The sequence below is a fragment of the Zootoca vivipara genome, chromosome 1 (genome assembly GCF_963506605.1).
Source record: "Zootoca vivipara chromosome 1, rZooViv1.1, whole genome shotgun sequence".
Taxonomy (NCBI): domain Eukaryota; kingdom Metazoa; phylum Chordata; class Lepidosauria; order Squamata; family Lacertidae; genus Zootoca; species Zootoca vivipara.
In genome coordinates this window covers 92,537,892-92,563,422 of record NC_083276.1, presented here as the reverse complement: position 1 = coordinate 92,563,422, position 25,531 = coordinate 92,537,892, and the positions used below count along the sequence as shown (strand labels likewise).

Below are 25,531 nucleotides of genomic sequence, written 5' to 3'. Positions count from 1 at the left end.
AATAGGGTGGAGTGGGATTAAATAAATCAAGGCATTATGTTACATGTTTTCTTTGCAATGTAACCTTGTTGACTCTAGTACGAAGGTTACTGCAGATTCCGCACACCCCAACCCCCACCAAAATGTCTAAGGAGGGGAGTCAAGGAGCTCTACTTTTCAAATATGTTGAACATCCCAAAGTGGCTGGCCTGGAGTTGTTTGGTTGGCTCAGATACATCTGCTTTTTAAGATCCTCTTATTTCCAAGTATCCTAAATAGCAAGTCGTGACCTCTGTGAATGGTTTTTATCATAAGCAGCTAAGAAATGATTCCTCCAGGGAGAGATTGCTGCAAAATATTGTCAACAGCAGTGCTGCAAGGTCTGTAGTAGCCTTTTAATGTTTGTTGGTGTTGGCGCAAAGTAGAATCTGTTATTTCAAAACAAGGAAAGAGACTCTGAGATGAAAGTATTTAATAAGATTAAATATTTGTTAGTGCAAAACAGACGAGGATGAAAAAAAGAGGGTGGGGTTTAACTAAGAACATATTCCTTCAGCTGCATCAGGAAATAATCAAGAGCCAAAAAGAGAGTGTCTGAACTTTTGCTCCACTTGAAACAATAACTATGGTAGGAACTTGCTTCTATTTTAATTTTCTTGCTTAGGCCCTTGGTCTGCATGCTGTACAGCTTAAGCTTGTCAGGTGGGATCCACAAATGAGATGCCACCCATTTTAAAAGTGTCCTTTATTCTGGAACATATCAAATGTACAGCCTTGTTATTTTTTACATTTGAGTCTAGCAGTTCTTGTCTAGCCTTTGTTGAGTTCTGGCGTTGAGTGTGTTGGGGTTGAGCCCAAGAGTGGAATTCCATGTAGTGCTAAGTGGGGTATGAGGTTCACCTCCAATGGGACATTCTCTCCACCCCCCACTCCCTGTGTTTAGTGTTCCCACTAAACTTGCTCTGTCCCCCCCCCCCAAGCAGATTTAGAGGCCAATGGGTGGGCTAGTCCTGTTGCACGAGTGGACCACATTCTGCACATGAAACTATTAGCCCAAAGAGACTTTGATAGACCTTGTGGGAACTTGTCATCTCCAGAGTAGTGGTTGAGGATAAAATGGACCATCCTTGGATACCCTTGAAGGGAAGAGGGAAGGGATACATGTGTTATAAATAAGATGTCTGGCCAGCTTGATGTTTTGGGGCTTTGTTACATTCCTATGTAGAAGATGGCAAGGCTTGTTTTGTCGGCATCAGAAGTATGTTACATGTGCTTTGTCATTGTTCGTTGGCTGGTTTGCGTTGTTGTGGAGAGGATTCAGTAAAGCGAGTCCCTGCCTGCAGTTTGACGGGGTACAGTTGACAGCAAATGGGATTACCACATCATGTGCAGCTTGTGAGAACTACACCATAGTTTGTAGGTGACACTTTTTGCTGAACGTGATGTCTCCCTCCACAGTCAGTTTTTAATTACTCATTCCTGCTATTGCCCTTTTTACTACTACATAACAAGATTGCAATACTGTGTAAATTAAAAGTGTTTGCTTTCAACACAATCCTGTGAAGTAGGTCATTTAATATCCCCATTTTTCAGACCAGCAGTGAGGAACAGTGATGTGCCCAAAGTCTCACAGCGAGTCTATGGCTGAGCTAATACTTTTTAAATCAAGCACAGAGCCAAGCTCAGCCTTGTAACATTGAACACATTGGCTCTTGGGTAGCATTACTGCCACTTAATTGGATTTTCAGCTGTGTCCCCATTTCGTTGGCAGCATAAGTGACGCCTGCTCTGTTCAATTTGCCTCTAGGTCATGGGGAATGCCACTGTGGGGAGTGCAAATGCCACCGTGGTTACATCGGGGACAACTGCAACTGCTCGACAGAGACAGGCCAGTGCCTTTCCAACGATGGCCAGATGTGCAGCGGCCGAGGCAACTGCATTTGTGGGAAATGCCAGTGCACAGAACCGGGTGCCTTTGGAGAGACGTGTGAGAAATGCCCTACCTGCCCAGGCGTCTGCAGCAACAAAAGGTATTGTGTGAACTAGCTAGAGTGAAAACCCTTCAAATAACTTGATGACAGTGCCTCATTATGTCGCTCTCCAGCTTCATTGGTGTCCATCCCACCTGCCGATATACCTACAAAAATTCAGGAAGCAATGATGCATCACAGCTTGAAATTCACTTATCACTAGAATCCAGTGAGGTAGCTCATCAATATTCCAGTTGAGGAATCTGCAGCTGAGACGTGACATGTCCAAGACTACATCCATGAGCCCATTGTGCTTATTACAGCTTATTGTAGATGAGACCGTAGCTTTGAAGTACTTCCCATACCTGAAGTCTTTGGCTCAGTTTTTGGCCTCAGCAGTTAAAAAGGCTGGTGGTAGAACTGGGGAAAATCCGTTTGAGCTAGAGGGTAGGAGACTCAACAGTCTCAGGATCATGCATCCACCGTCTGTCTTCATGCAAGGCAGCAAAGGATGTAGTTCTGTGGTAGAGCAGCTGCTTTGGAAGCAGAAAGCCCCAGGTTCAATCCCTGACATCTCTAAGCAGGTCTGGGAATGTGTCCTGGCTGAGATCCTGGAGAATCACTCCCAGTCTGCGTAGACAAGGACCAAAGATCTGACTTGGTATAAAGCAGCTTCCTATGTTACTGTGTTCTATAGTCCTAAAATCCATTTAGCTTGCATTCATTGATGTTTGTTTTGCTTAATGCCACTTGTTCAGGCTTGTATAGCTGGCGACACCCCCACCCCCAAGCTGAATGCAACTCCTTGCTCTTGTGTTGGAACCTGTCAGGTATCTGACAACCTCCAACCCCCCCCCCCCAAGTTCCAAATCATATAGCAAAAACAGGTTTATCCTGACGGTTCACATGTTGTGCATGCATGCATTAATACAGTAGTATTGTGTATAATGAAATGCATGAAAGGATCCTTCAAAGAATGCAAAATGATCTGAAGCAATATGCATTTTCTTTGTCATTTCAATTTTACACAGCTTTACCTGGCTAATTCTCTGTATGTGTATTAGCCTCCAAAGGTTGGATACCTTCTCTATGAAACAGCACTGTCCTAAATATAATTTCCCAGTGCAAATCCTTTTTAGGGTTCTTCTTATCACTTCCCCTTTCTTCCTTTTTTAAAAGTATTCTTGGAGGATTAATTGCCATTTTACTTCCCCCAAGAGTTAGAGCATTAAGAAGAGCCCCTTATTTCCAACAGGTTAATTGTGAAAACCACAAGAGCTTTATCTAAGGCACTATCTGTAGACGCAAGTTGTGTTGACCTTAAGGACCTATGTTCAAAAGGCCTTAGCTTGTCTCTATCCTTTATCTGGCATAAAGGTCTCCTTCCTGTGCATACAGAACACAAATGCCACTGTTTGCTGCTGCTGGCGATTGTAAAAATATTGCTCACAGCTGAATCCAAACTGCAAGGGGCACTTGATTCTAGAGTAAATATTTATAGTGCTATTTTAAAAGTTGGGAATCTCTAGAAAGCTAGTGCGAAAATTAAGAGGGATTTTGAAATCATTTTGGCAATTGAGTTAGGATTTATGAAGTGGAAAATCACCCAAATTGCAGTTGAGCATGGAATGGAGGGTTGATACTCCAGCAGTGACGACTACTTCTTCAATGGGGACTGTTTCTCCTTACATACAAGAAACAAATGTGTAGCCATGACCCCTGAACCAATAAAATCAGCAGCAGCCTTTATATGTGGTTGCCACAGAGGGGGAAAGGTTTTTATTTTGAGAAAAGGTCTGACTGTCCATGTTTTTCCCCCATGCACACAGTGGTTGCAACAGTGCACTGAGACTTGTGAGGCAGAAGACAGGGAGGCCAACAGTAGGTGGAGCCAGGGAGAAGGATAGGCAAAACCAGTGACAGACAGAACCCACTAATTCTAGTTTTGCTCCCATCCTCCTTCCTGCTGAGTTATACGGTGGGAACACTTAAGACTAAGGAGGAGGAAGCTGATGGCAGTGCCACTTCCCTGGACTGGTTCTAAGCAAGAAGGCAGGTGGGGACTGACTGAGGGTAAACGGAGGTTGGTGGGGCAGTGCCCCATTCGCTATGGGGGCAGACTCCACTGCACGTGGATGTGATTTGAAGGGAAGTCTCTCAATCTCCTCTCATTCCTCTTTCTAAGGGACTGCATTGAGTGTATGCTGTTTAACTCAGGAAGACTGGCTGACAACCAGACCTGCCAAAAACACTGCCGGGACGAGATCATTACTCGAGTGGATGTTCTCAGTAAGTACAGGCAAGATAAGCTAGGCAGAACCCTGGCAGAAGTCGATGCTGCTTATCAAAGTCTCACCACTTTAGGGGAAAGGGAATTTGGAATGTATTTCGTTAAAATGTAGACAAATGGTTGGATGTATTAGAATTGTAAGGGAAAGGAACATTAAAGAACAACTGTGTGCATAACATAGGAAAAGAAGTAGCTGAGAGGTGATCCTATTGTATAGATATATTGGCTAGTGATACAGGAGACAATTGTTTCAGTTAAACAGGAGTGGTCCTTCTGTGGCCCTCCAGGTGTTGCTGGACTACAATTTCCAACATCCCTTAGCATTAGGCACACATACTGGGGCTGATGGGAGTTGCATCTGAGTTAAAAGAAAATTGTTGCTGCATGATTTAATGGCAGCAGATATAGCCAGCCGCTCTCTGTCTGGAGTACATTGTCGTCTGGATTGAATAGTTTGATATCTCCGGACTTCAAGCTCTGTTCTGTTAAACCTTTTGTCACATTCCGTGTTTGGCATTGGGGGGCCATCACAGCTGTAGCTGCTCAGCTGTACTTGTGGCTCAACCCCACTCCGCCAGTTCACAGACAATGACTATTTGCCAATGCAAATGTTGCAACATACTTTTGTTCTTCCTCTTTGTCTGTCTGTGGTTTGTTTGCTATTTAAATGTGACTCCATTTATTAGCCCACTTTCTTAGGGAGAAAAGTCCAGATTTTTTCATTAGTGGCATCCAAAACTGCCACAAAGGCAGTCGGTTTGTGTGTGTGTTCTTAAAAATGCCCCTTGAAGCCCTTCTGGCTACTTGTGTAAATACAGATGCCTTCCAGTCACAAGAAGCTAATTTCAGATAACTACATGCATACAGATAACCCTGAAATGCAGGCTTTTCGTTTGAAGCTGCTTTCCAAACTCATATGCTTAAGCTCTGCAGAGATAACATAGGCAATATTCTGCTGAATTGCATGCAAAGCTCTTCCTGTGCAAACAGAAAAATTATGGAGATCTACTTTTGGGAAGTGATTTGCACCAGCTTTACAAGTCTAGGGTAGAATTGAACTGAAACGTCTGGGTTCCTTACTTGCTCCTTTATGGGGTCCCAACAGAGGCATGGACTCTATGGCTTCTGTAGCCACCACAATTTGGACAGGGCATAAAATATGATGGCATAGTGATCATATTGGACTCCTTCAAACCTACTTCATCACCTCCACCTCAGAGTGTCCTATTGGGATCCAGCCTCTGGTTCAACACTTTCACAGCCTCTCCTGATTCAGATGGAATGGGGAGAAATATGTGTGTCACCCATGCTCCAAACCCCTGGATGACAGCTCCCATTGGCTTCATATAGATGTTGAATAATATAGGAGAATGGACCCTTCTGCTTCACTTTCACATGCAGTGGCCCAAACCTGCTATAGATGGGTTTTTTCCTGCAAACCCATTTGACGGGCCTTTTCATTTCATCTAACTGCCTGTCCTTATATGATCCACTGGGGGTGGGGGGAGAAACTGCTTCAAACAGCCATGTCTGCCCCCCTCTTCCTCCCACAACTCCCCCCTTTCTCTCAAAAATGACCCTTCAAGCAATTTCTGGCGATAAAAACCATTCAGCACATTTTTGGAATGCAAACACAGTGGATTGATTGCAATTTTGATAACATCTCCACTTTGTCAGCACTTTGCAGCTGTGCGCCTCAAAAATGGGACTGTTGTCTGTGGAGTATTCAAAAATGAAGGCAAGAGGAAAGCAAAAGGAATCCATGGGAGAGCGTGGATGCAATCCCTTGGCATTGTAGCCAGCATCGTTTGTTAGTAGGGCTTTACTTATTAGCCTAAACCAGATAGGTATTTTGTGTGCATTCTTCTGAAAATCTGTAGCTGGGTTCAGAAATGATGAGATGGAATGTCTGATCAGACCCTAGGAGCCTTTACAAATTGTTGGTTTATTGCTAAAAAAAGTGAACTTGATACTTGGTTTTAGCAGTGATCCAAACAACAAGCATTAGAACAGTGGGATACACTGCTTTCCCTCAAATACCACTTAAGTTGTTTGTTTTAAATAGTTTTTGTTAAATATTTCTGTGTTACATCTGTTGTCTTCGCTTTCAATTCAGTCTTTCTCACAGTTCCTTTACGTGTAGTGAGAGACACTTTTGTCATTGACATATTGCATTTGGGGGAAAAGAGAGGGTGGAGATTCTGTTCTTTTGTTCTGCTGCCTATTATTAGTGTTGGGGTTTGTGTCAGGGGTAGGTCCTTTGTTTATGTATTTATTTTTAATGATAATACGAGAGGTTAGGGGGGGCCGGTAGGTCGTTGGGTCAGGATAGCCAAATTGATTTGCATGCTGTTGTATGCTGTGGGGATAGATCATTGTCCTGTTGTGCTGTGATATGTGATAAAAGGGAACCATACCGTGGTGAATGAGTCCTCCTTTGCTTGTCCCCATGCTAGTTTGAATTTGTTGGTTAACGTTTACTACTTTAACTTCTTGGGTTCCTTATCTGCTCTAGAACCTTACCGTGGTCCTCCAGAGATTGTTGGGTCTTCAGCTGCCATCAGCTCCAGCCAGCATGGCCAATGGCTAGGGATGATGGGAGTGTTTAAAAACTGCAAACGAATATGGGCAAAAGTGAGAGACTTGCCAATGAGATCTGCCTGAGGATGCAATTTTCTCATCTGCCCCAGATCTCTGGCCACATAACTATTCAGTTTAATGCCTTCGCTTGACCCTATGCAGCATATCTATCACAGCATGTTTTTCAGTAATGCACAACACTGACCATAGCAGTGTTGAATATTTTAATCTCCATCTCCCCGCTACTCCCTATGCCCCAACTGGATTGCAAAATTAAGCTTATTTCCAGACAATTACTTCCTTCATGGAGCTTGGCATAAGGAAATGAAACTTCCTCTTCCAAAGATAGCCTTCCAAGTTTCAGTTTTGCTTGGCCTTCTTTCAGAGAGACATAGAAATTCCTCTTTAAGGAAGGTGGGGCCATACCAACATCTCCTTTGCAATCTTGGAGTTGTGTTTATCCATAGCTTTCAAAATGTTTAGGCATGTAGCCGAGTCAATCTTTCACCTACTCACTATGTTAATGGTTTCAACAATTTTAGACATTTGAATGGTTTCCTAATTTGCTCCATATGTACCATCAGGAATGCTGTCATATTGAAAGGAATCCAGAGACCCAAGAGACTTAGAATCTCAACATATTCTTCCATTTCTGGGGTCAAAATAATGGTAATTCAAACATGTGTTTTGATGCGCTGAACAAATGCCCAGCAAAACAAAGGGAGCATCTAATGCTAGGGATATGTTATAGGTTGAAATGCTTTTCAACATATGCCACAATATGCTAGGGTTTTAAATCTTTGTGTTATAAATAGCATTGTCTTACATTTTATTCCAGAAACTGATGACCCTCATTCAGTCTTGTGTGCTTACCCACTGAAGGACTGTGTGATGAAGTTCACCTACACGGAACTCACCAGTGGAAAGACAAACATCACTATTCTCAAGGAACCAGGTTTGTTGTATCGTACATGCTTTGTGCTGTTTGTCCATAGTCCACACCAGCAAGGCAAAAGTTTGGTTGTGGACTTGACTGGAGAATCCCTTAGAACATTTTGCTTCCTTTAATACCACTAAGGGTACAAGAGTTTGGATGTTGTCCCTAGATACTCTTTCCCTTTTAAGATGTGCAGAAAACACATGAGCAGTTTTAGGTATTTAAGGCAAACCAAGCCTTCCCCCTTTGGGGGCTTTAGTGTGGTGGGGCCACTTCCACAGCCCTGCCATGCACAACAGCCAGGGCAGTAAGTGAGAGGTTAAATTGCTGCACCAGCCTGGAGGTGGTGCAGGGATTGAGCCTGATGCTGATGGATCCTAGGCTAGCTCAGCCTCCCTGCCCCCCTAATACCCTGTTTTGGGACCTTTCACTGGCTGCCCATAGAACTCCCTTGTGTCTGTATATTTCAAAGGGGCAGTTCTGCATTGCTCTGTTGAAGGCAGCCTGCAGGAGGCCAGATTAGCTGGGAGGAGACAGCTGAGCACTAGAGGGGTTGGGATCGCTCTGTCCACTAATGCAGGAAAACTGCATGTAGGTTAAGCCAGAAGAACAGATTCACATAGGGAGTGGTCCACAGAATACTAGTGAGAGGGGATGAAGGTGGATGGTCAGTGATCAGTGCCAGGCACATCTGGAGCACATCAGGAGGACCTTGTGTGATGGGGGGATGAAGTCAACTTACCTCAGTGTTGCAAGCATTCTTGCCAGAAGAAACATCCGAGTCAATTGGAGCTTACAAATCCCCACCCTTATTTTTAAGTCTAACTATGCGCAAAGTGAGGGACCCAGGTGGCGCTGTGGTTAAACCACTGAGCCTAGGGCTTGCTGATCAGAAGGTCGGCGGTTCGAATCCCTGTGACGGGGTGAGCTCCCGTTGCTTGCTCCCAGCTCCTGCCAACCTAGCAGTTCGAAAGCACGTCAAAATGCAAGTAGATAAATTGGAACCGCTACAGCGGGAAGGTAAACGGTGTTTCCATGTGCTGCTCTGGTTTGCCAGAAGCGGCTTTGTCATGCTGGCCACATGACCTGGAAGCTATACGCTGGCTCCCTCGGCCAATAATGCGAGATGAGCGCGCAACCCCAGAGTCGGTCACGACTGGACCTAATGGTCAGGGGTCCCTTTACCTTTACCTTTATGCGCAAAGTAAAAAAGAATCTAGATAAGCAATGGTATAGCATGATAATCTAAAGCTCCTGATCTAAACAGCTCCAGACTTTGGGGAAGAGTCCAATATTGGATTTAAAATAAAATAATAATAAAAAATTAATACTTTTTATAGTCGAAAGGTTAGGCAATATTGTGCCCTACCTTAGCTTTAGGGAATTGAATGTAGTTGCGCCCCCTCTCCCCAGTCGTCTGTCAAATTAGCTGAGCTGTGAGCTTGAAGTGGGTGGGGCATCATTTTCAGATGGCATTCCTTTCTATGCAACTTTGGGGCTGCATGCCAGTGGTGGACAGGGCAGAGCAACGGATGTAAATTTTATCTATGTAAAGTAGGCCAGTTTGTATATGCACTCAGATCCCCCTCTCTAGCTTCCACCTGGACAAGCAAGAGGCATTATCAGAGTTCAAGGACACATTCTGAGCCAGGCAAACACACTCAAGGAGCGTGTGTAATAGGACCAGTGAAGAATGTGGGCTGGGAAGAGTGTGGCTGAGGAAAGGGTGAAACTTCTTAAGAGCCCAGGCTGAGGTTTCCCACCCGTTCTTAAAAAAGCTATACATATGGAGCTGTCACATGCAGCAAGCAAAAAAACATGTGAAATTCCCCATCCATTGACCTTATATGTGCACAGAAGTAGCCACTTGCTGGATTGGGGATATATAAAAACTCTGCTGCTGCAACAATATATATGCTGCAAATGAATTAGCAGAGCTGATATGTTAATAGTTAACTGTTGTCTCTGAAATACTGCATCATAAAAATACCTGTATTTGAAAAGGCAAGTTCTGATGTTTTCTGATTATTACACTGGATTTAGATAGTGTCATTATCAGTGATGATCAACCGGGGTCCCTTTCTTTTCCTTGCCAGAGTGTAGCAATGCCCCTGATGCCATGATGATCTTGCTGGCTGTGGTAGGCAGCATTGTGCTCCTGGGGATTGTCCTCTTGGCAATTTGGAAGCTTCTGGTCACTATTCATGACAGGCGGGAATTTGCCAGATTCCAAAGTGAGCGTTCCCGGGCAAGATATGAAATGGTAAGCATTCACTTCATGGGGGAAAACTGGGAAAGAGCTGGAAAAGGGCTCAGTGCATAGGGGGTGGCAAGAAATGTGCAAATGTGTGCTGAGGACTAGAGAGCAGGAAGGGAAAGTTTTTCTTTACCCTGTTCAGGGAAAGATTCATGGGGGCTGCTTGAGACCATAATGGTGTGCAGGGAGGCAGAGGTGGCTCAGGTGGAGAGACGCACACGTGCAGTGGCTGTGTTGGCAGCAGCTGAGGAGCCCCAATGTACTGGCAGCTCAAATTGCCTTTGCCCAGGAGGGCAGGCTGCAGCTTTGCTCTTGGGGCGGTTGGTCACTCCATGAAAAAATAGACAGCCCACATTAAGGGGAGGGGAAAACAAATGAGATTCCATTGATTTTAGCGGAACTTGTATTTGGTTTGCATGTCCAGAGTGTAATCTCCCTGTAAATGCACTGTTTATATCACTTCTTTTTCTTTTTTGCAGGCTTCAAACCCTCTTTACCGAAAACCTATTTCCACCCATAGCTTAGATTTCACATTCAACAAGCTTAACAGGACCTATAATGGTACAGTTGATTGACATTATGCTTGAAGGTGGAGGAGAGAGTGGAATGCTTGACAATTGCTTGGCTTCCTCACCGCTTCCCAAAAAGGAAGACTGAATCCTTTACAGTGGGACAGTATTCTACACTTTGACTTGAATGTCAGGAGATGGCTTCTATTGCACATTGAGGACAAATGGGTACCAGCCCATGTGCTCTGCAGATTCTAACCCAAGCCCTGCTGATGTGCTGTCACTGACCTGGAGCTCTTGATGCCTCGGAAGCGCCAACCTATTGAACAATGTGCCATATAGCAGCTTCAGCCATATCTTGGTAGGAAAAAAACATGCAGGTCCATTTCATAGGGGTATTCTGTCACTGCTGGTTTTTAGGGGAGGAAAAACTAGCATTGGAGAAGGTGGTGGAAGCATTGTTTTTTTTTAAAAAAAAATCATCCAGGTGTTAAACAGTTTTTAGAATAAATTTTTATATTAAAAAAATAAAAGCAATTGCATATATGTGCTATGAGTACACTTATTCCTCTGCTTCCATGATCAAGTTTTTCTTTATGAAGATGTGTCTTTAAGGACTTTTTAATCAGAATTTAAATTAACATAAACAGTGAAGGCTGTTTGCTTGTTCAGCCCATCAGTTTTAGCTTAACTTGTACACTTACAAGCTGCTCAGTTATCTGAAATTCCACATTACAGCCCTTCTCTCTGTAGATGCTGTTACTGCAGTCACAGTAGCTTTTAAGTGGCCGGAAATGTTTTGACTCAAAACATGCTTACTTAGGATTAATTCCCACTGAACTTTACTTCCAAGTACACATGCTTAGCATCTGGTTGTTAATCATTTTAACCTGAATTTATTTGCTCACTACGTGACCCATGGTGAAAATAAAATAAACACAAGTGTGGATACTGCAATATTTTCATAATTCAACTAACCACAAAACTTAAGATACATAATCTTGGTTTCTGTTTAATGTCACCAGTTTTGCATGCTGGCAAAGGAGACAACTAGAGGTCCTCCAAAGGCTGCTCACTAGTTCTCACTATATAACACGTTAGGTTTAACTTAATCTACTTTAACACTGAACAATAAAGATCTTTAAAGAAGCATAGTGTTAAATGTATTAAGATCAGGTTTCTAAATGCTTAGTTACAGAGAGCTAGCGTATAAAGTACTTTTGTTTTATAAAGCTTACTGTTTGTTGGCAGTGACGTTGCATTTCCTCTTCGCGAAGAAATCAGCCTTAATGCTGCGTCACCTTGTCCAAGGGGCAAAGTTGCTAGGTTCACTGTTCAATAATCTGTAATGAAGAGGTGTGGCAACAGGAAAACAACTAGATGGGCTGAAAAGCAAAATCAAGTGAGTGGTGGGACCACTGCAGCCCCGGGAGGGAGAATTTTCATATTATTCCATGCAGTCGACATGTAGCAAAATGACAACTGCAAGGCACATGAGGTAGCCACTTGCACCTACTCCACCAAGTAACAACCATTAGCATCGCAGCAGCTCAGCTTTAATATGACATGTATGAAAGGTCTTAAGCACACAAAGACCATTATCACAAATCCAAATATGAGTTTAATGAAGTGCTGCTTCAGGTTTTTGCAATGACTGGGAAAAAGAACAGTACTCAAAACATTTCATGACTCTGCATTTATTAAAAAAAATATAAGGGTCTATACACTTCCCCTGTACATACAATATTACTGCAAACACTGTCCAGTTTCAATATAGCAGGCAGCTGCAAATAGAATTTTGTTAGGACTTTAAGAAACTATCACTCCCAAAACCTACATGTACAGTGTAGATACGTCAAGTATGAACTTAAGGCTACAACTTACCTCTAATTGTGTAGCCTAATGCCTGGAAGCATTTCTTGCTCCCTTAGTTGAGCCTGCAAAACAAGCCTCCAATTTTAAAAAAGAAAGAAACTGATATTCTTGAGGGTTAGAGTATATCTATTTATTATGGTAACTTAAGAGACTGTTGTATCACAGCCTCAGTGCAGAAGGCAACATAAAATAAAAGGCTAGCCAAGCTACTACTGATTCTCTCATTCTGACCCTTACAGGTCACAAAATGCATTTGCCAGGAGAAAACCAAGTTATTTTCATTTCCTGCTAGAGCAGTAGGTGTGGACATAGACCAAAAGGCTGTTTAAGCTTGCTACTATGAACAGAATTACTATCTGCTGCCCCGCATCAAACTGTGTTTATTTAACATTTTTATACGCCACCTTTCCCTCAAGCCTTCTAAAGGCTTAAAAATGGCAACATAACCAATAAGAAGAGAACAGCCCATGACATGTAAAAATAGAACACTCATCAATCAAAGCCAGGATTGAGGGAGGAATGAGAAGAGTTGTACAATTACCTGACATACTAGAATTTATGAACTTCCCCTCTTAACCACATTAACTAATTCACTCACACAAATAAAGTTGTCTTTTACATGTCATAATGGCTGGACACAGTGGAAAAGCACTGTTTGGCTACAGATTACAGTTATAAAGGACAATGTTACAAAAGGCTGAAATTGTCCTTCACTGTTAAAATAAACTGGCTCCAGCTTCATCTCAAAATGAAAGTGTAAAGCAGCCAAATTAAAGGTGGGGTGGAAACTTGGAAACAACAACAATTAGGTACTGCAAAGCACCTCATGCCACTTACATCTTCTGAATGAAATGGCCAATGAACACTTCAACAGAGAAAGGGACAGATCTACAGAATTTAAATGGCTATCAAGTGTTTGTGTTGATTCCTATAATAATCTGTAATGAGCATTTCAATAACAGCCAATTATGGAGAATCACTGTTATTAGGGTAGCTGGCTCAGAGCCTAGTATTGAATGAAGTAACAATCTCTGATGGATTTGGTTCTTCAACAAGTACTGTAAGCCAGTAAATAACTGCAGAATGAATATTTTTGCCATTATTGCCACTTTTCATCATTAAGCTACTGCATTTCCTTTCCTTGACACAAATGTTTGCCAAGCAACCAGTCTAACAAGAAATATCACCTGATGACCACAACGCCAAAGACTGCATCAGCTTAAATGTATAAAAGTCAAATCTAGGCACTTAAAAACCCCTCACTTATTTTACAACAAAGATACAATTAAGAAATTCAAGTTGTTTTATAAACTAGCGGAGGTTAGCACATCGGGCGCCTGTCTCCCTGTAATTCATTCACTGCCTCAGCTAAGAATGCCTATGGTATATAATGCAAACGAGGCTTTTCTAAAAACACGCACAAACAAATTGTGACCTAGTTCTCATGTTGCTAACATATGGAAGGAAGCCAAGGAATGTAAAATTAGAGATTATAGGAGACATTAACCCTGGACACAGATTTCTTTACAGAGATGTGCCTGAATGAAAAGCATTGTTCTCTTGGCCACTTCCAAAACCATGCCAATTAAGGCCATACACATGCAAAAAGTAATGTATGCTAACAATAAGTCCAATCTGAATGAAGGAGGTATGTGCAACAAAACAAAGGAGATTCAACTACTATCATTTTGTCAAAACAGAACTCCTCTTTTTTTGTTTCCTGAAGTGAAAATTCAGCTCTTTTCTGTTAAATATCTACTACTTCAATTAAACTGTTTTTTATACTTGGGACAGCCTTGGATGCTTCCCTCTCAATCATCTCTAACTATTGCTTTTCAGGAGTATCTAATTTCTCATCACACCAACCCATATGAGTGATGCAGGCACATTTAAAAATGCTCTCTGCCTACCACTGCTCTAGGGAAATGTTAAAAGTAGGGCTAGACCCATCAACTGTCTTATATCAACACAGATATTACACTGAATACACAGACAATGGCAGGAAGGGGGTGTAACTCAAACAGGACTTAATAGTAGTGCTGAGCCTACAGGAACCCCCCTAAAGATGGTTAGGCGAACAGTACATCTGCATTTGTCTATTTTGTTCCAAAGCAGCCCAAATGACAATTATTTCATTCAGCAGACAGCTGCTTTCACATTTATAGTCCAGCAAAAATGGTTGCCGATTCCTAAACAATAGGTAAGTTTAGTTTCTTAGTTTTCAGCAGTTGTTGTGGAAGACCAAACAGTAATAAACAAGTCTATGTAAAGCAGGGTTGCCATATTTCAAACAATGAAAATCCAGACAGAAAAGTTGCGCTTTTTCTGGCATGATTGCAAAAAATTGACATTTTGCAGCTATTTTAAGGAAATATTGGCCAAATTGGCATTGCTGCCATGGGCTGCTATATGTCCAGATTTTCCCAGAGTTGGGCGATTTCCACCCAGACACTGCAGACGAATGTGGTATTCCAAGTATGTCTGGGAAATTCCGAACGTATGGCAACCTGTCACAGATGGGGTGTTGGCTACTCCCGAGTAAGCACTCCACACATCCTCTGGATTTTCATAGTTTTATTGTGCATGCTATATACAGTGGTGAGATGTCTCAAATCATGTCTGCTCTGCATGGGGCAGAAGCCCACAATGGTGTCTCGTGGGCTCTGACCCCCCTTTTAAGCCTGGGCATCCAAACGCCCCTCCTCCTTGCTCTATGGGTCCTCCGTGGTCCCAAACCAGGCTCCTGAGGTGCCGGTCTACCTCCTTTCCAGCCCCTGCTGAAGCTAGCTCCTCCCCTGCTTCCCTGCTACCAGCCTGGAGCTGAGCCACCAGGACTCTGCAGAGCCCTGGACCTGTCTTAACCCTTCCTGTTCCTGATTTAAACTCCCAGACTTGCTGCTGCTCTCCCATCTGATGGAAGTAAGCAGAGTGGGCTGCTCTCTGCAAGCCCTCTCTCTTACACAACCCTAAGTAAAGAAACTTTTGAAAAACACAAAGGGTTATAGCACCCTCTGGTGGCTTAAAGTTTATACAATGATACAACTTTCTTTTTTTTTTTAAGCCAAGACCTGTAGAATGCAAGTGTTCACCAGAAGAGCTTGAAATTTACAGAAGTATATGGTGACACCCAACTTTGTCTTGTCTGCAAGTGGAACATAGTTCTGCTCACTGTGGAACTTGCCCTTCTACTCCAGAGGGTTGGGGACATTTAATGACAGATGTGGGGGGCTCAGGGGGAGGAAGAGGATTTCCACACCACTGGGTATCATCCAGAGTTCTCATACCATTTAAACATACCGTAGTCTTTTCGAACTTTACTTTATTGTTGTGACAGCCATTGCATTTTACCAGTGAGGCAATTATTAGAGAAGCAAGGATCCTGAATGTGCTTCAAGGTAGCAGATCATTAATGGAATGCATCATCTCCACGTATTGCACAAGCATATTAATACCTAAGGCATGCAATTCCTGCACCCAAGCAAGATTTTGAAACATATTTCAGATCGTGATCTAAAGCACCAAATGCTAGGTGGAGAAACTGCCCTGTGGAAGTGGAAGAGGGCCTAGCACCCTATCACACTCAGTCCTTACATTTTAACACAACTGAGAGCAGCAACTAAGAACTTTAAACTACTGCAAATGCAATGTGATCAGGATTTGCTCAGCTTCCTCTTTTCTCACAATCTTTATGGCTCTGTGGTTCGCAAAACCACTGGATTAAAAAAAAAAGCCCTTTAAAGTGTTTTTAAAAATGGGATAGCAGACGACACACAGCTGTTTGAATTCAGAGTCAAAATTTACAATTTCTGTACTGATTCTCAAATAACTTTATAGCAAAATTTTAACATACAACAACATTCATTAGGCAAAATAACAACAAAGAATTACCTTCTCAATCTTTCCTGCTTCTAGAATTTGGCTTGCTTAATGAAACACAGCAGTTGTGCTATTTTTGTGCACTGACACCAATTCTCTGCAAGTAGCTTTCCCATGCTACTTTCCTGTAAGTCTCTGCTTCATCTGGGCGACTGGGCGCAGATAAGATACCACGGCCTACAATGATGATATCCGAACCTCTTTTACCAATCACTTCCTGAGGACTGAGGTACTTCTGCCCAAGCTTATCACCTGCAATGGATCACAATCACAAATATGCCATGTTATACTTGCTCTCCAGGAGTTTCCTTCATAAAAGAGTTTCAAGAATGTTGGTGAACTCCAAAAAGCTAACACTGAGTACAGATTTAGCCTTATACACTGGTACCTTGGTTTAAGACCAGTCCAGTTTAAGAACAATTTGGTTTACAAACTTGGCAAAACTGGAAATAGTGTCTTGGTTTGAGAACTTTAGCTTGGTCTAAGAAAGGAATCTGAACGGTGGATGGCCTCATTAGGGAAAGCGCGCCTCAGTTTAAGAACGGTTTTGGTTTAAGAATGGACTTCCGGAACAGGTTAAGTTTGTAAACCAAGGTACCGCTCTATTATTAAAATGTTATTAAGTGTGCACAGGAAATAAGCATGCTCTACAAGGATCTATCCAAGATGAGATAATCAACAACATGAGGTACTGCACATCAGAGCAAATACCCTGTAATAACAACCAAATAGCACAAAATAACAGCTTTCTTAAAGGGTTATTAACACTGATTAAATATGAAACATAAAGCCTCACTGGCATATGCATGGCAAATATGCCTTGATATTTGCATATAATATAAAGCATAACAAGGTTGCATACAAAACAGCAGGGACTAGTTTGCATCCAAGGCTATGTATGCAGAGATCCATTCATACAGCAGGACTTCCCATTCCTTTTCCAACAGACCCTTAAGATCTGCCCTGGAGGGACCTCCAGCACCCTACCTACAGTGTAGCTGGGGGGGGGGGTACAGGGGAGAGTGGAAACCTGCTGTACTATTATCAGAACCAAATGATTGACACATGGAAACATATGTGAGAGATGTTATTTGTCTGCTGTTACAAATTCTGAACTTGCATACAAGCACATATAAGTAGGAAATTATTTCTAATAACCTTAATGCCCAATTACAGTTTTCAGTGAATGAAATAAGAAAATACTGGACAAAACATGAACATTTAGGAAACATGTATATTGCATTTTATGATACTGCACTTATTTGGCTGCTTCTAGTGTGGAACAGTTAGTATGTTTTACTCCTACATTACAACTCTGTATGTAGATCTGTTCATCATCTTCCCCACTCTCCTCACTGCAGTACATGAATTGGGCAATTCTAATGGATGTGATCTCTCACCCAAGGCTAGGGAATGCAGAACCAGACATACAAATCTAAAGGCAATCTCAATGTTAGGACAAGGAAGGGTATAATTTGAACAGGAACTACTGGGGACTTTGACTGCATTTTCACCCTCACCAGCATACAAACCAGAAATATTTACAAGTGTAACTCTGAATTATTTCAATTATTCTGGTATTTTCATAAATATTTTGTACCATCAAACAAAGTGCCACAGAATTGCTTACCTCCAGCCAACATCTGAACACCAGGAGTCAGATGAAGAAATTCAGGTTTGTCAATAATTCTGGAGCCAGAAATAAATCCCAGAATAAAATCTGAGTGTTCTTCAGCCATTTTAACCTAAAGGAAAACAAATAAACAAGAGCAGTAAGAAAATGATTTACACTCGTGCTCTAGAATGGAGGAACAAATGCTAAACATGGTGCAATTATGCAAGCACAAAGACTTGCAGCCTTAACAAAATCAAGACAACATGCTAAATAATCAAGAGACTGTACTGATCAGAACATCATACAATCCACTTACCTCCGTTCACAATAGATACCATTATCTCATTAGCAAATGAGGATGCCAATCACAAATATAACCTCCTTGCTTCCTTTTCCTCAATTTTCCTCAATTCCTACCCTACCCACATTCCCCCAAGAACTTTGTTTTTCATTTTTCAGCAGTGTAAACTCCCATTATTTTGCCTCAAACATGAATTTCACTGCAGTATTATGCGCTACGCCTCCATTCTGATCCATTCCAGAGAAAGCAAATATTATTTTTGCTGGCTATGTCCAACTGGAGAAACTTAAAGTAGCACTTTAAAATCCAAGAAATGTTGCTTTTCTAAAGAGCTACCCCTTCCTCCCAGATGTTGGGTGGGGGGGAGAGATCTGGACCATTTAAGACAGGCATCCCCAAACTGCGGCCCTCCAGATGTTTCGGCCTACAACTCCCATGATCCCCAGCTAACAGGACCAGTGGCCGGGAAAGATGGGACTTGTAGTCAAAAACATTTGGAGGGCCGAAGTTTGGGGGTGCCTGATTTAAGACATTTTGTTGAGATGAAAGCTCCAACTTACCACAGCTTTTGTATAGTCACCAGTGGCCAGTGACCCTTCTGAGCTCATCTCACCGATCAAGAGACACCCTCTCTGTAAAGGATGCCCTACTTCTTTCAATCCCTTAACAACTCCAGGTCCAGGAACAGCATGAGCATTAACTATATCTGCCCAGGATGCTATTTTGAAAATACCACCTGAAACAGAAAATAGACAGGTATCAGTTAAGCGTCTTTTTGGCAATCAGATAACTACTTAAGAGATTGACCAGGGATACCCTTTCCACAACTTTTATTACCACTGTAGAAATATTGTCCAGTCACGTTTACCACAACTATCAAGGTCATAATCACACAGTACTATCACGATGTGGAATATCAATATTATACAATACAATACAATACACTTTATTCGACTGATGGTCAGAAAGAAAAAACATTTCTCAATACAAATATAAAAATATAAAATAGAAGGCATCAGAGGGATACATAAATGAAGTATGACCACACTACTGAACCCCCTACAGGTAACCCACATCAAGGCATTCGATTATACGTTTCCAACACTTGAGCGCCAGGAAGAGGAATTTAGCCACCGAGAAGGGTATTTTCCCAGTGGGCTTGTTTAGCAAATATGCTGCCTGCCGTTCTCTTAGTCGGGAACTAAACTGAGATAAATATGGGGTTATAAGATATTGCCTTAAATCATTATAAAAGGGACAACTCAGTAAAATGTGTTCTGTGGATTCTACCTCACCCAAGGCACAATGGCACGTTCTCTGACTGTATGGGATTCCTCCAAATCTTCCCCTCAAAACTGCCAAATCAAGAACATTCAGTCTGGCCGCAGTAAATAGTTTGTGGTATTCCACGTAGTGGATATCCGCCAGGTAACGGGCTGGTGCAGCCCGATACACCTACTCCCCTAAAAACATCCAAGATTTCACGTGGGCTATGTCCTCCTGCCTGGCGATATCCCCCAATCTCTGAGTGATCACTGCTTTAGTGCAGCTATACGTCATGGACTCAATATAAAAGGAGGACAGACCACACTTCTGCACTTCCTCTACCACTTCCCCTTCCCATGGAGATTTAAAATTATCTCTCAGAATCAGGGGGGCCAAACCCACTGGTCTGAAACATAGTTTGAGCGATAGCCATGATTTTGCTTTCAAGGTCACATACCTAAAGGCTTGGCAACCGGTCTCCAATCTCATGATTGCACCCGCAATCATGAGGGGGATCCTGAGAATGGCCCTGAGGAATTGTGATTGGATAGATTCCAATCTTACAAACTCCCTACGCGAACCCAAGGCAATGCCCACCAGAAGTAGTGGGAGAACTTTCATTTTAAAGAGCCGGAGGGCAACTTCCACTGTTTGTGCCTGTTTCTTGGAATACAGGGATCTAATCAACAGAGCTGCTTTAGAAGCATTTGTGGCTATGTATTCACTGTGTGCCAAGAAGGACCTGTTTGATCGAACTATCTGACCCAGGTATTTGAAGCAACTAACCTGCTCTAAGGGAATACCATTAATTGACCACGAATTAGGTTTTGGTCAGGCAGCAAAGACCATTATTTTGGTCTTGGCATAATTAAGATGGAGCTTGTGCTGGGTCTCGTATTCATGAAAAGCTCGAAGCATCCTCCTTAACCCAATGGGGGAGGCAGCTAAGAGGGCGGCATTATCCGAATACAGGAGGACATTCAAGGCTCTACCTGCTAATTTTGGCAGGTGGAAAGCAGCATTGGTCATATGAGTCACTAGTGAGTTAATATAGAAATTAAACAGGGCAGGGGCCTCTAGTGGTGGCAACCGGATTAGAGACTAGCCCTTTACCATCTAGCCTAATTCTCAGGAAGGTATTTGTATGCAAATTCATAATCAGTAAAAGGAGGCGGCGGTTGATAGATGTCACTGCTAGTTTTGACCATAGCTGGTTCCTGGGGATTAGATCAAAGGCCAGCATATTTGTCAGAGTATCAATATTCTATATTTGTTAGCACCCTGTATGCTAGCCTCAGGCTTGGTTTCCTCAGTATTATTTTTTCTCAATATAGCATACAATCTGAATAAAAGTCAGCTCAAAAGCAAGGCCCTTGAAGGCTTGAAAATAAAGAGCTAGTTTCAAGTCAGCAAAGGTCGCATTAACATTTCAAATTAAGAGTACTAGGAACATATGCAGCCTTATAGAGATATGCAACAGGTTATAGGTTGAAGAGAGAGAGGGGTTGGTAGTTATGCTAAATTCACCTTCATACTGATGCTTCACAGTATTTCCAATGTCTGCAAACTTGCGATCTTCAAATATCAAGAATTCATGCTTATCTGCAAGTGCTCTCAACTCCTTGGCTATTTCTTGGGTGAAATCATCCAGAATATCAATGTGAGTTTTAAAAATACAGATGGAAGGGCCCAAAGTCGCAGCGAGCTGGAGCAATTCTTTGGAGTTAGTCACATCAGCAGAAAGACACAAATTAGACTGTTTTTTCTCCATCAGCCTGAGAAGTTGTGCAGCGAGGGGATGAGTGTCTGGCAGTTCAGCCCGAGCAGTAAAGCTCATTTCTTTGCATAGTCTTTTCACAGGAGCAGTACCATTTTGCTCAGAAAGTTTAATAATATTCTCCTGGATGAATTTTTCTACTCTTGCCACCATCTCAGGAGAAACTTTTTCCTGCTGCTCAAGGATCTTGAGAATTTTAGACAAGGTGCATACTGAATGAAGGCGTATGCCATGCTTCTCCAACAGGGCTCCCCCTCCTTGCTCTCTGTCCAATAGCACTATAGCATCTGTAACCTTCAACCCCTCTTTGCGAAGGGTCTCTGCTGTCTCCAGAACACTTGAACCAGTGGTAACTACATCTTCAATGATCAGACAAGTTTCTCCTGAGTTTATTGTCCCCTCCACAAGACGTTTGGTACCTTTTGAAGCAAAAAAGGGCATTTTTCATTAACTTACCAATTACAAAAAAAAAAAAATCAACCTTGCCAGCTCAACTGAAAATATTATTGCTACTACAGTGATACCTCGAGGTAACGCCTCAGGTAACAAACGGTTCATGTTACAAACTCCGCTAACCTGGAGTTGAGAACTCTGCCCCAGGATGAGAACGGAAATCGTGTGCCGGCAGTGCAGCGGCAGCAAGAGGCCCCATTAGCAAAAGCACGCCTCTAGTTAAGAACAGTTTCAGGACCTCTGGAACGAATTAAGTTCATAACTAGTTCTATTAAAAATAACACGTGCACTACACCAGTTAATAAAAACTTGTGCTTAAAACTTCTGGTGACTGGGAGTGGCCGCCAAGACCATGTAACACTGGTCTTGAAAGACCAACATTGGCTCCCAGTATGTTTCTGAGTACAATTCAAAGTGTTGGTGCTGACCTTTAAAGCCCGAAATGGCCTCGGTCCAGTATACCTGAAGGAGCGTCTCCACCCCCATCGTTCTGCCCCGACACTGAGGTCCAGTGCCGAGGGCCTTCTGGCAGTTCCCTCGCTGCGAGAAGCCAAGTTACAGGGAACCAGGCAGAGGGCCTTCTCGGTAGTCGCACCCGCCCTGTGGAATGCCCTCTCACCAGATGTCAAAGAGAAAAACAACTACCAGACTTTTAAAAGACATCTGAAGGCAGCCCTGTTTAGGGAAGCTTTTAATGTTTAATAGATTATTGTATCTTAATGTTCTGTTGAAAGCCGCTCAGAGTAGCTGGGGAAACCCAGCCAGATGGGCAGGGTATAAATAATAAATTATTATTATTATTATTATGCACTAAGGCTCCTAAATCACAGGCGTGTTATGTATATCAAATTATTACCTTTCTAGATCTGCTAAAACGACAAACTGTATATACACTACCGAGGAAGTTGGAAACATTTTTGCTGTCTTAAATATTCATTGCTTATAATGCCAATATATATGATCTAGGTAAATTTGATTCTTTTTACCATAATCTTTAGCTTCTTTTCGCCGTATAAGCATTGGGATCTGGTTCGTTGAGCAGATGATTGTAGCCAGGGGCAAAGCCGTGTATGGGACCCCGCACACAGTGTCATACTTGATTGCAGCATCCTTTGCTGTTTGAAAAATGAAACTTGCTACCTGAAAGAAATTGTTTTAAATATAAAATAGGTTCTACCATTATAACCAAACACTAATACATTGTCAATAAAATAAGGGGAGTCCACAAAGAATCACCAGAAAGTGAAACCATAAGCACCAAAGATCACATGGATCTTGTTTCTTCACATGATGCTTACTTCATCAACTAATTATGCTTGTGTTCTTTGCATTTAGGTTGAAGAGCAACAAGCAGTGATACGTAGCTTATTTCTTTTCTTGGAAGAATCATGTAGTCGTGTGATCTCTGTGCACTAGTGGGAATCCTCGTGTTGGGTTCTGCTAGCACAACTATTTGGTTGAATATGGCATAAATGATAAGGTGTGCTACCGAGTTCTGAGAAGGGTATCCTTTGCAACAATGCTGACAAGACAGATCAATGTTCTTATCTCTTTGTGCCCTTCTTCCATCCACATCCCTCTACCTCACCTTCCACTACAGACCAAGCATGATTATGCATGAGGGAAAAACCACCCCAACATGGTTCCAGGAGTACTACTACCGTGTTTCCCCTTTTTTAAGACGTAGTCATAAAGTAAGCCATGGCAGCATTTTTAAGCTTTTGCGAAAGATAAGACATACCCCGAAAATAAGACATACCTCCATGCCGTGTATGAAAACTAACACCCTCCTTATGGCCACTACTGGCAGTAAGATGTTGCTGAATTAGACTGAGATCCTATGTAAGTGACTAGATTTTGGATTTTAAAAGCGAGACCGCCGAGCGCCCCAGCCAGCCAGCGGGACCCAGTCAGCCAGGGGGGCCTGGGAAGCGGCTGCTGTTGTAGTGGTGAGCGCGCGGAGCGCCCGGCTGAGGAGAACTGCCGCCCGGAACCGGCTGCTGCGGAGCGGAGCGCTCCGCAGCGCCGAGCGCTCAGAGCGCCCAGCAGCACCGGGCGGAGCGCCGAAGCCAGCGGCCTCGCCTCCGCCCGGCTGAGAAGACCTCCCGCCCCGCCGCCCGGAACGGCTGCTGCAGAGCGGAGCGCTCCGCAGCGCCGGGCGCTCAGAGCGCCCAGCAGCACCGGGCGGAGCGCCGAAGCCAGCGGCCTCGCCTCCGCCCAGCTGAGGAGACCTCCCGCCCTGCCGCCTGGAACGGCTGCTGTAGAGCGGAGCGCTCCGCACCGCCGAGCGCTCAGAGCGCCCAGCAGCACCGGGCGGAGCGCCGAAGCCAGCGGCCTCGCCTCCGCCCAGCTGAGGAGACCTCCCGCCCTGCCGCCCGGAACGGCTGCTGTAGAGCGGAGCGCTCCGCAGCGCCGAGCGCTCAGAGCGCCCAGCAGCACCGGGCGGAGCGCCGAAGCCAGCGGCCCCGCCTCCGCCCGGCTGAGGAGACCTCCCACCCTGCCGCCCGGAACGGCTGCTGCAGAGCGGAGCGCTCCGCAGCGCCGAGCGCTCAGCAGCACCGGGTGGAGCACCGGAGGCAGCGGCCGGCCGGCCGGCAGGAACCAGCTGCTGGAGCGCGCAGAGCGCTCAGCAGCTCAGAGCACCCGGCAGCGCCAGACAGAGCGCCGGAGCCAGCGGTCTTGCCTCTGCCCGGCCAAGGAGGCTTGCTGTCCCGCTGCCCAGAACCAGCTGCTGGAGCGCGCGGAGCACTCAGCAGCTCAGAGCACCCAGCAGAGCCCTCGTCCCTTTCTTCTGAAATCTTTGTGCATACATTGTATTGTTCTAATACATACAACAGCCTTGTCAGGTAGGACAGAGCTCAGCAACGCTGCGCGTAGTGCCCAGCAGCACCCCGAGCCAGCGGCCTGGCCCAGCCGAGGAGACCATAAGACACCCCACCAAAAATAAGCCACCCTGTGTTTTTTTAAGGAAAAAAAGTTATAAGACGGTGTCTTAAAAAAGGGGAAACGCGGTAGCTGGCAGGATTGTATCATCTTTGACAGCCGCCCTCTTCCCCAGCAACTAGATGACCCTCCTGACTCTTCTAACACTCTTGCCATGTTTGTTTGCTTGTTTAAAACAGGCTTTCCAAATCTGCAGGCATGGCTGGCCTCCACCTCCCCTCAGTCCCAGTCAACATTGTTAGGCCCGGAGATGATAACAGCTGTTGTCCATTAGTACCGAGAGCACTATATTAGAAAAGGCATTAAAGCATTTTTGTCCTGCTGAAAAGGCTCACAGAGAAGCTGACATAAATTCGATAGTAGCAAACTGCCCCCCGCTTACGCCCTTGGGGGAAAACAAGGAGAGGCAAACCGGCAAACCCGTCAGGACCAGTTCTTACAGCTGCACAGCGGTGCTTAGAATGACCCCCAGCTGCAATAGAAACTTGAGGCGCTGGTCTCTCGGCTTCCCTCCTCCAACTGCCTCGGTCCCGCCTTACTCCCTCACGCGCGCCTCGTTCCCGCCCGCACGTGGGGCTCACCTTGTTGAGCAGGGCCGGGTGCGACACGATGACGCGCAGGTCGACATAGACCGGTGAGACGAGGCCGCTCTTGAGCACGAACTCGCCGAAGCGCAGCGCCTGCACGCCGTACAGCTCCGAGGCTAACGCTTCCATCCCTCGAGGCTCTCTCGCGCACATACGGAAAACAGCGTCCGCGCGCTCCCCTGAAGCAGACGCCGAGTAATGACGCAAGGCAAGGCGGGGCGGGGCAACCCTCCTCCGTCGCTAGGAAACGGGAAGATTCCTTACGGGGCGCCACGTGCACATGCGCGCTAGAGGTGACTACTCTCGTTACCCCATC

At 44.1% G+C, this 25,531-nt stretch overlaps 2 protein-coding genes across 4 annotated transcripts in view; one reads left to right on the top strand and one right to left on the bottom strand.

The window, feature by feature from the left end:
• The window catches only part of ITGB5 (integrin subunit beta 5), an 85,615-nt gene extending 71,627 nt beyond the window's left edge, over positions 1 to 13,988 (top strand). For both annotated transcript variants that reach the window (XM_035129332.2, XM_035129340.2), the window contains 5 exons: positions 1,787 to 2,009; positions 4,135 to 4,238; positions 7,658 to 7,774; positions 9,853 to 10,019; positions 10,493 to 13,988. In XM_035129332.2, coding sequence (XP_034985223.2) covers positions 1,787 to 2,009; positions 4,135 to 4,238; positions 7,658 to 7,774; positions 9,853 to 10,019; positions 10,493 to 10,588 — 707 coding nt within the window. In that variant the 3' untranslated portion in view covers positions 10,589 to 13,988. The remainder of the gene's footprint in view (positions 1 to 1,786; positions 2,010 to 4,134; positions 4,239 to 7,657; positions 7,775 to 9,852; positions 10,020 to 10,492) is intronic.
• Positions 13,989 to 15,699: 1,711 nt separating this feature from the next.
• Positions 15,700 to 25,449, bottom strand: UMPS (uridine monophosphate synthetase). 2 transcript variants are annotated; one of them, XM_035129351.2, is made up of 6 exons: positions 25,210 to 25,449; positions 22,672 to 22,825; positions 20,983 to 21,651; positions 18,750 to 18,925; positions 17,904 to 18,018; positions 15,700 to 16,525 (listed from the first exon to the last, which is right to left on the bottom strand). In XM_035129351.2, exons 1-6 carry the CDS (start codon positions 25,366 to 25,368, stop codon positions 16,344 to 16,346), a joined length of 1,455 nt encoding a protein of 484 aa, XP_034985242.1. In that variant the 5' UTR covers positions 25,369 to 25,449; the 3' UTR covers positions 15,700 to 16,343. The 2 variants fall into 2 exon arrangements, with proteins under 2 accessions (XP_034985242.1, XP_060134866.1); XM_060278883.1 differs by lacking the exon at positions 25,210 to 25,449 and adding an exon at positions 25,069 to 25,151.
• Positions 25,450 to 25,531: the final 82 nt, after the last annotated feature.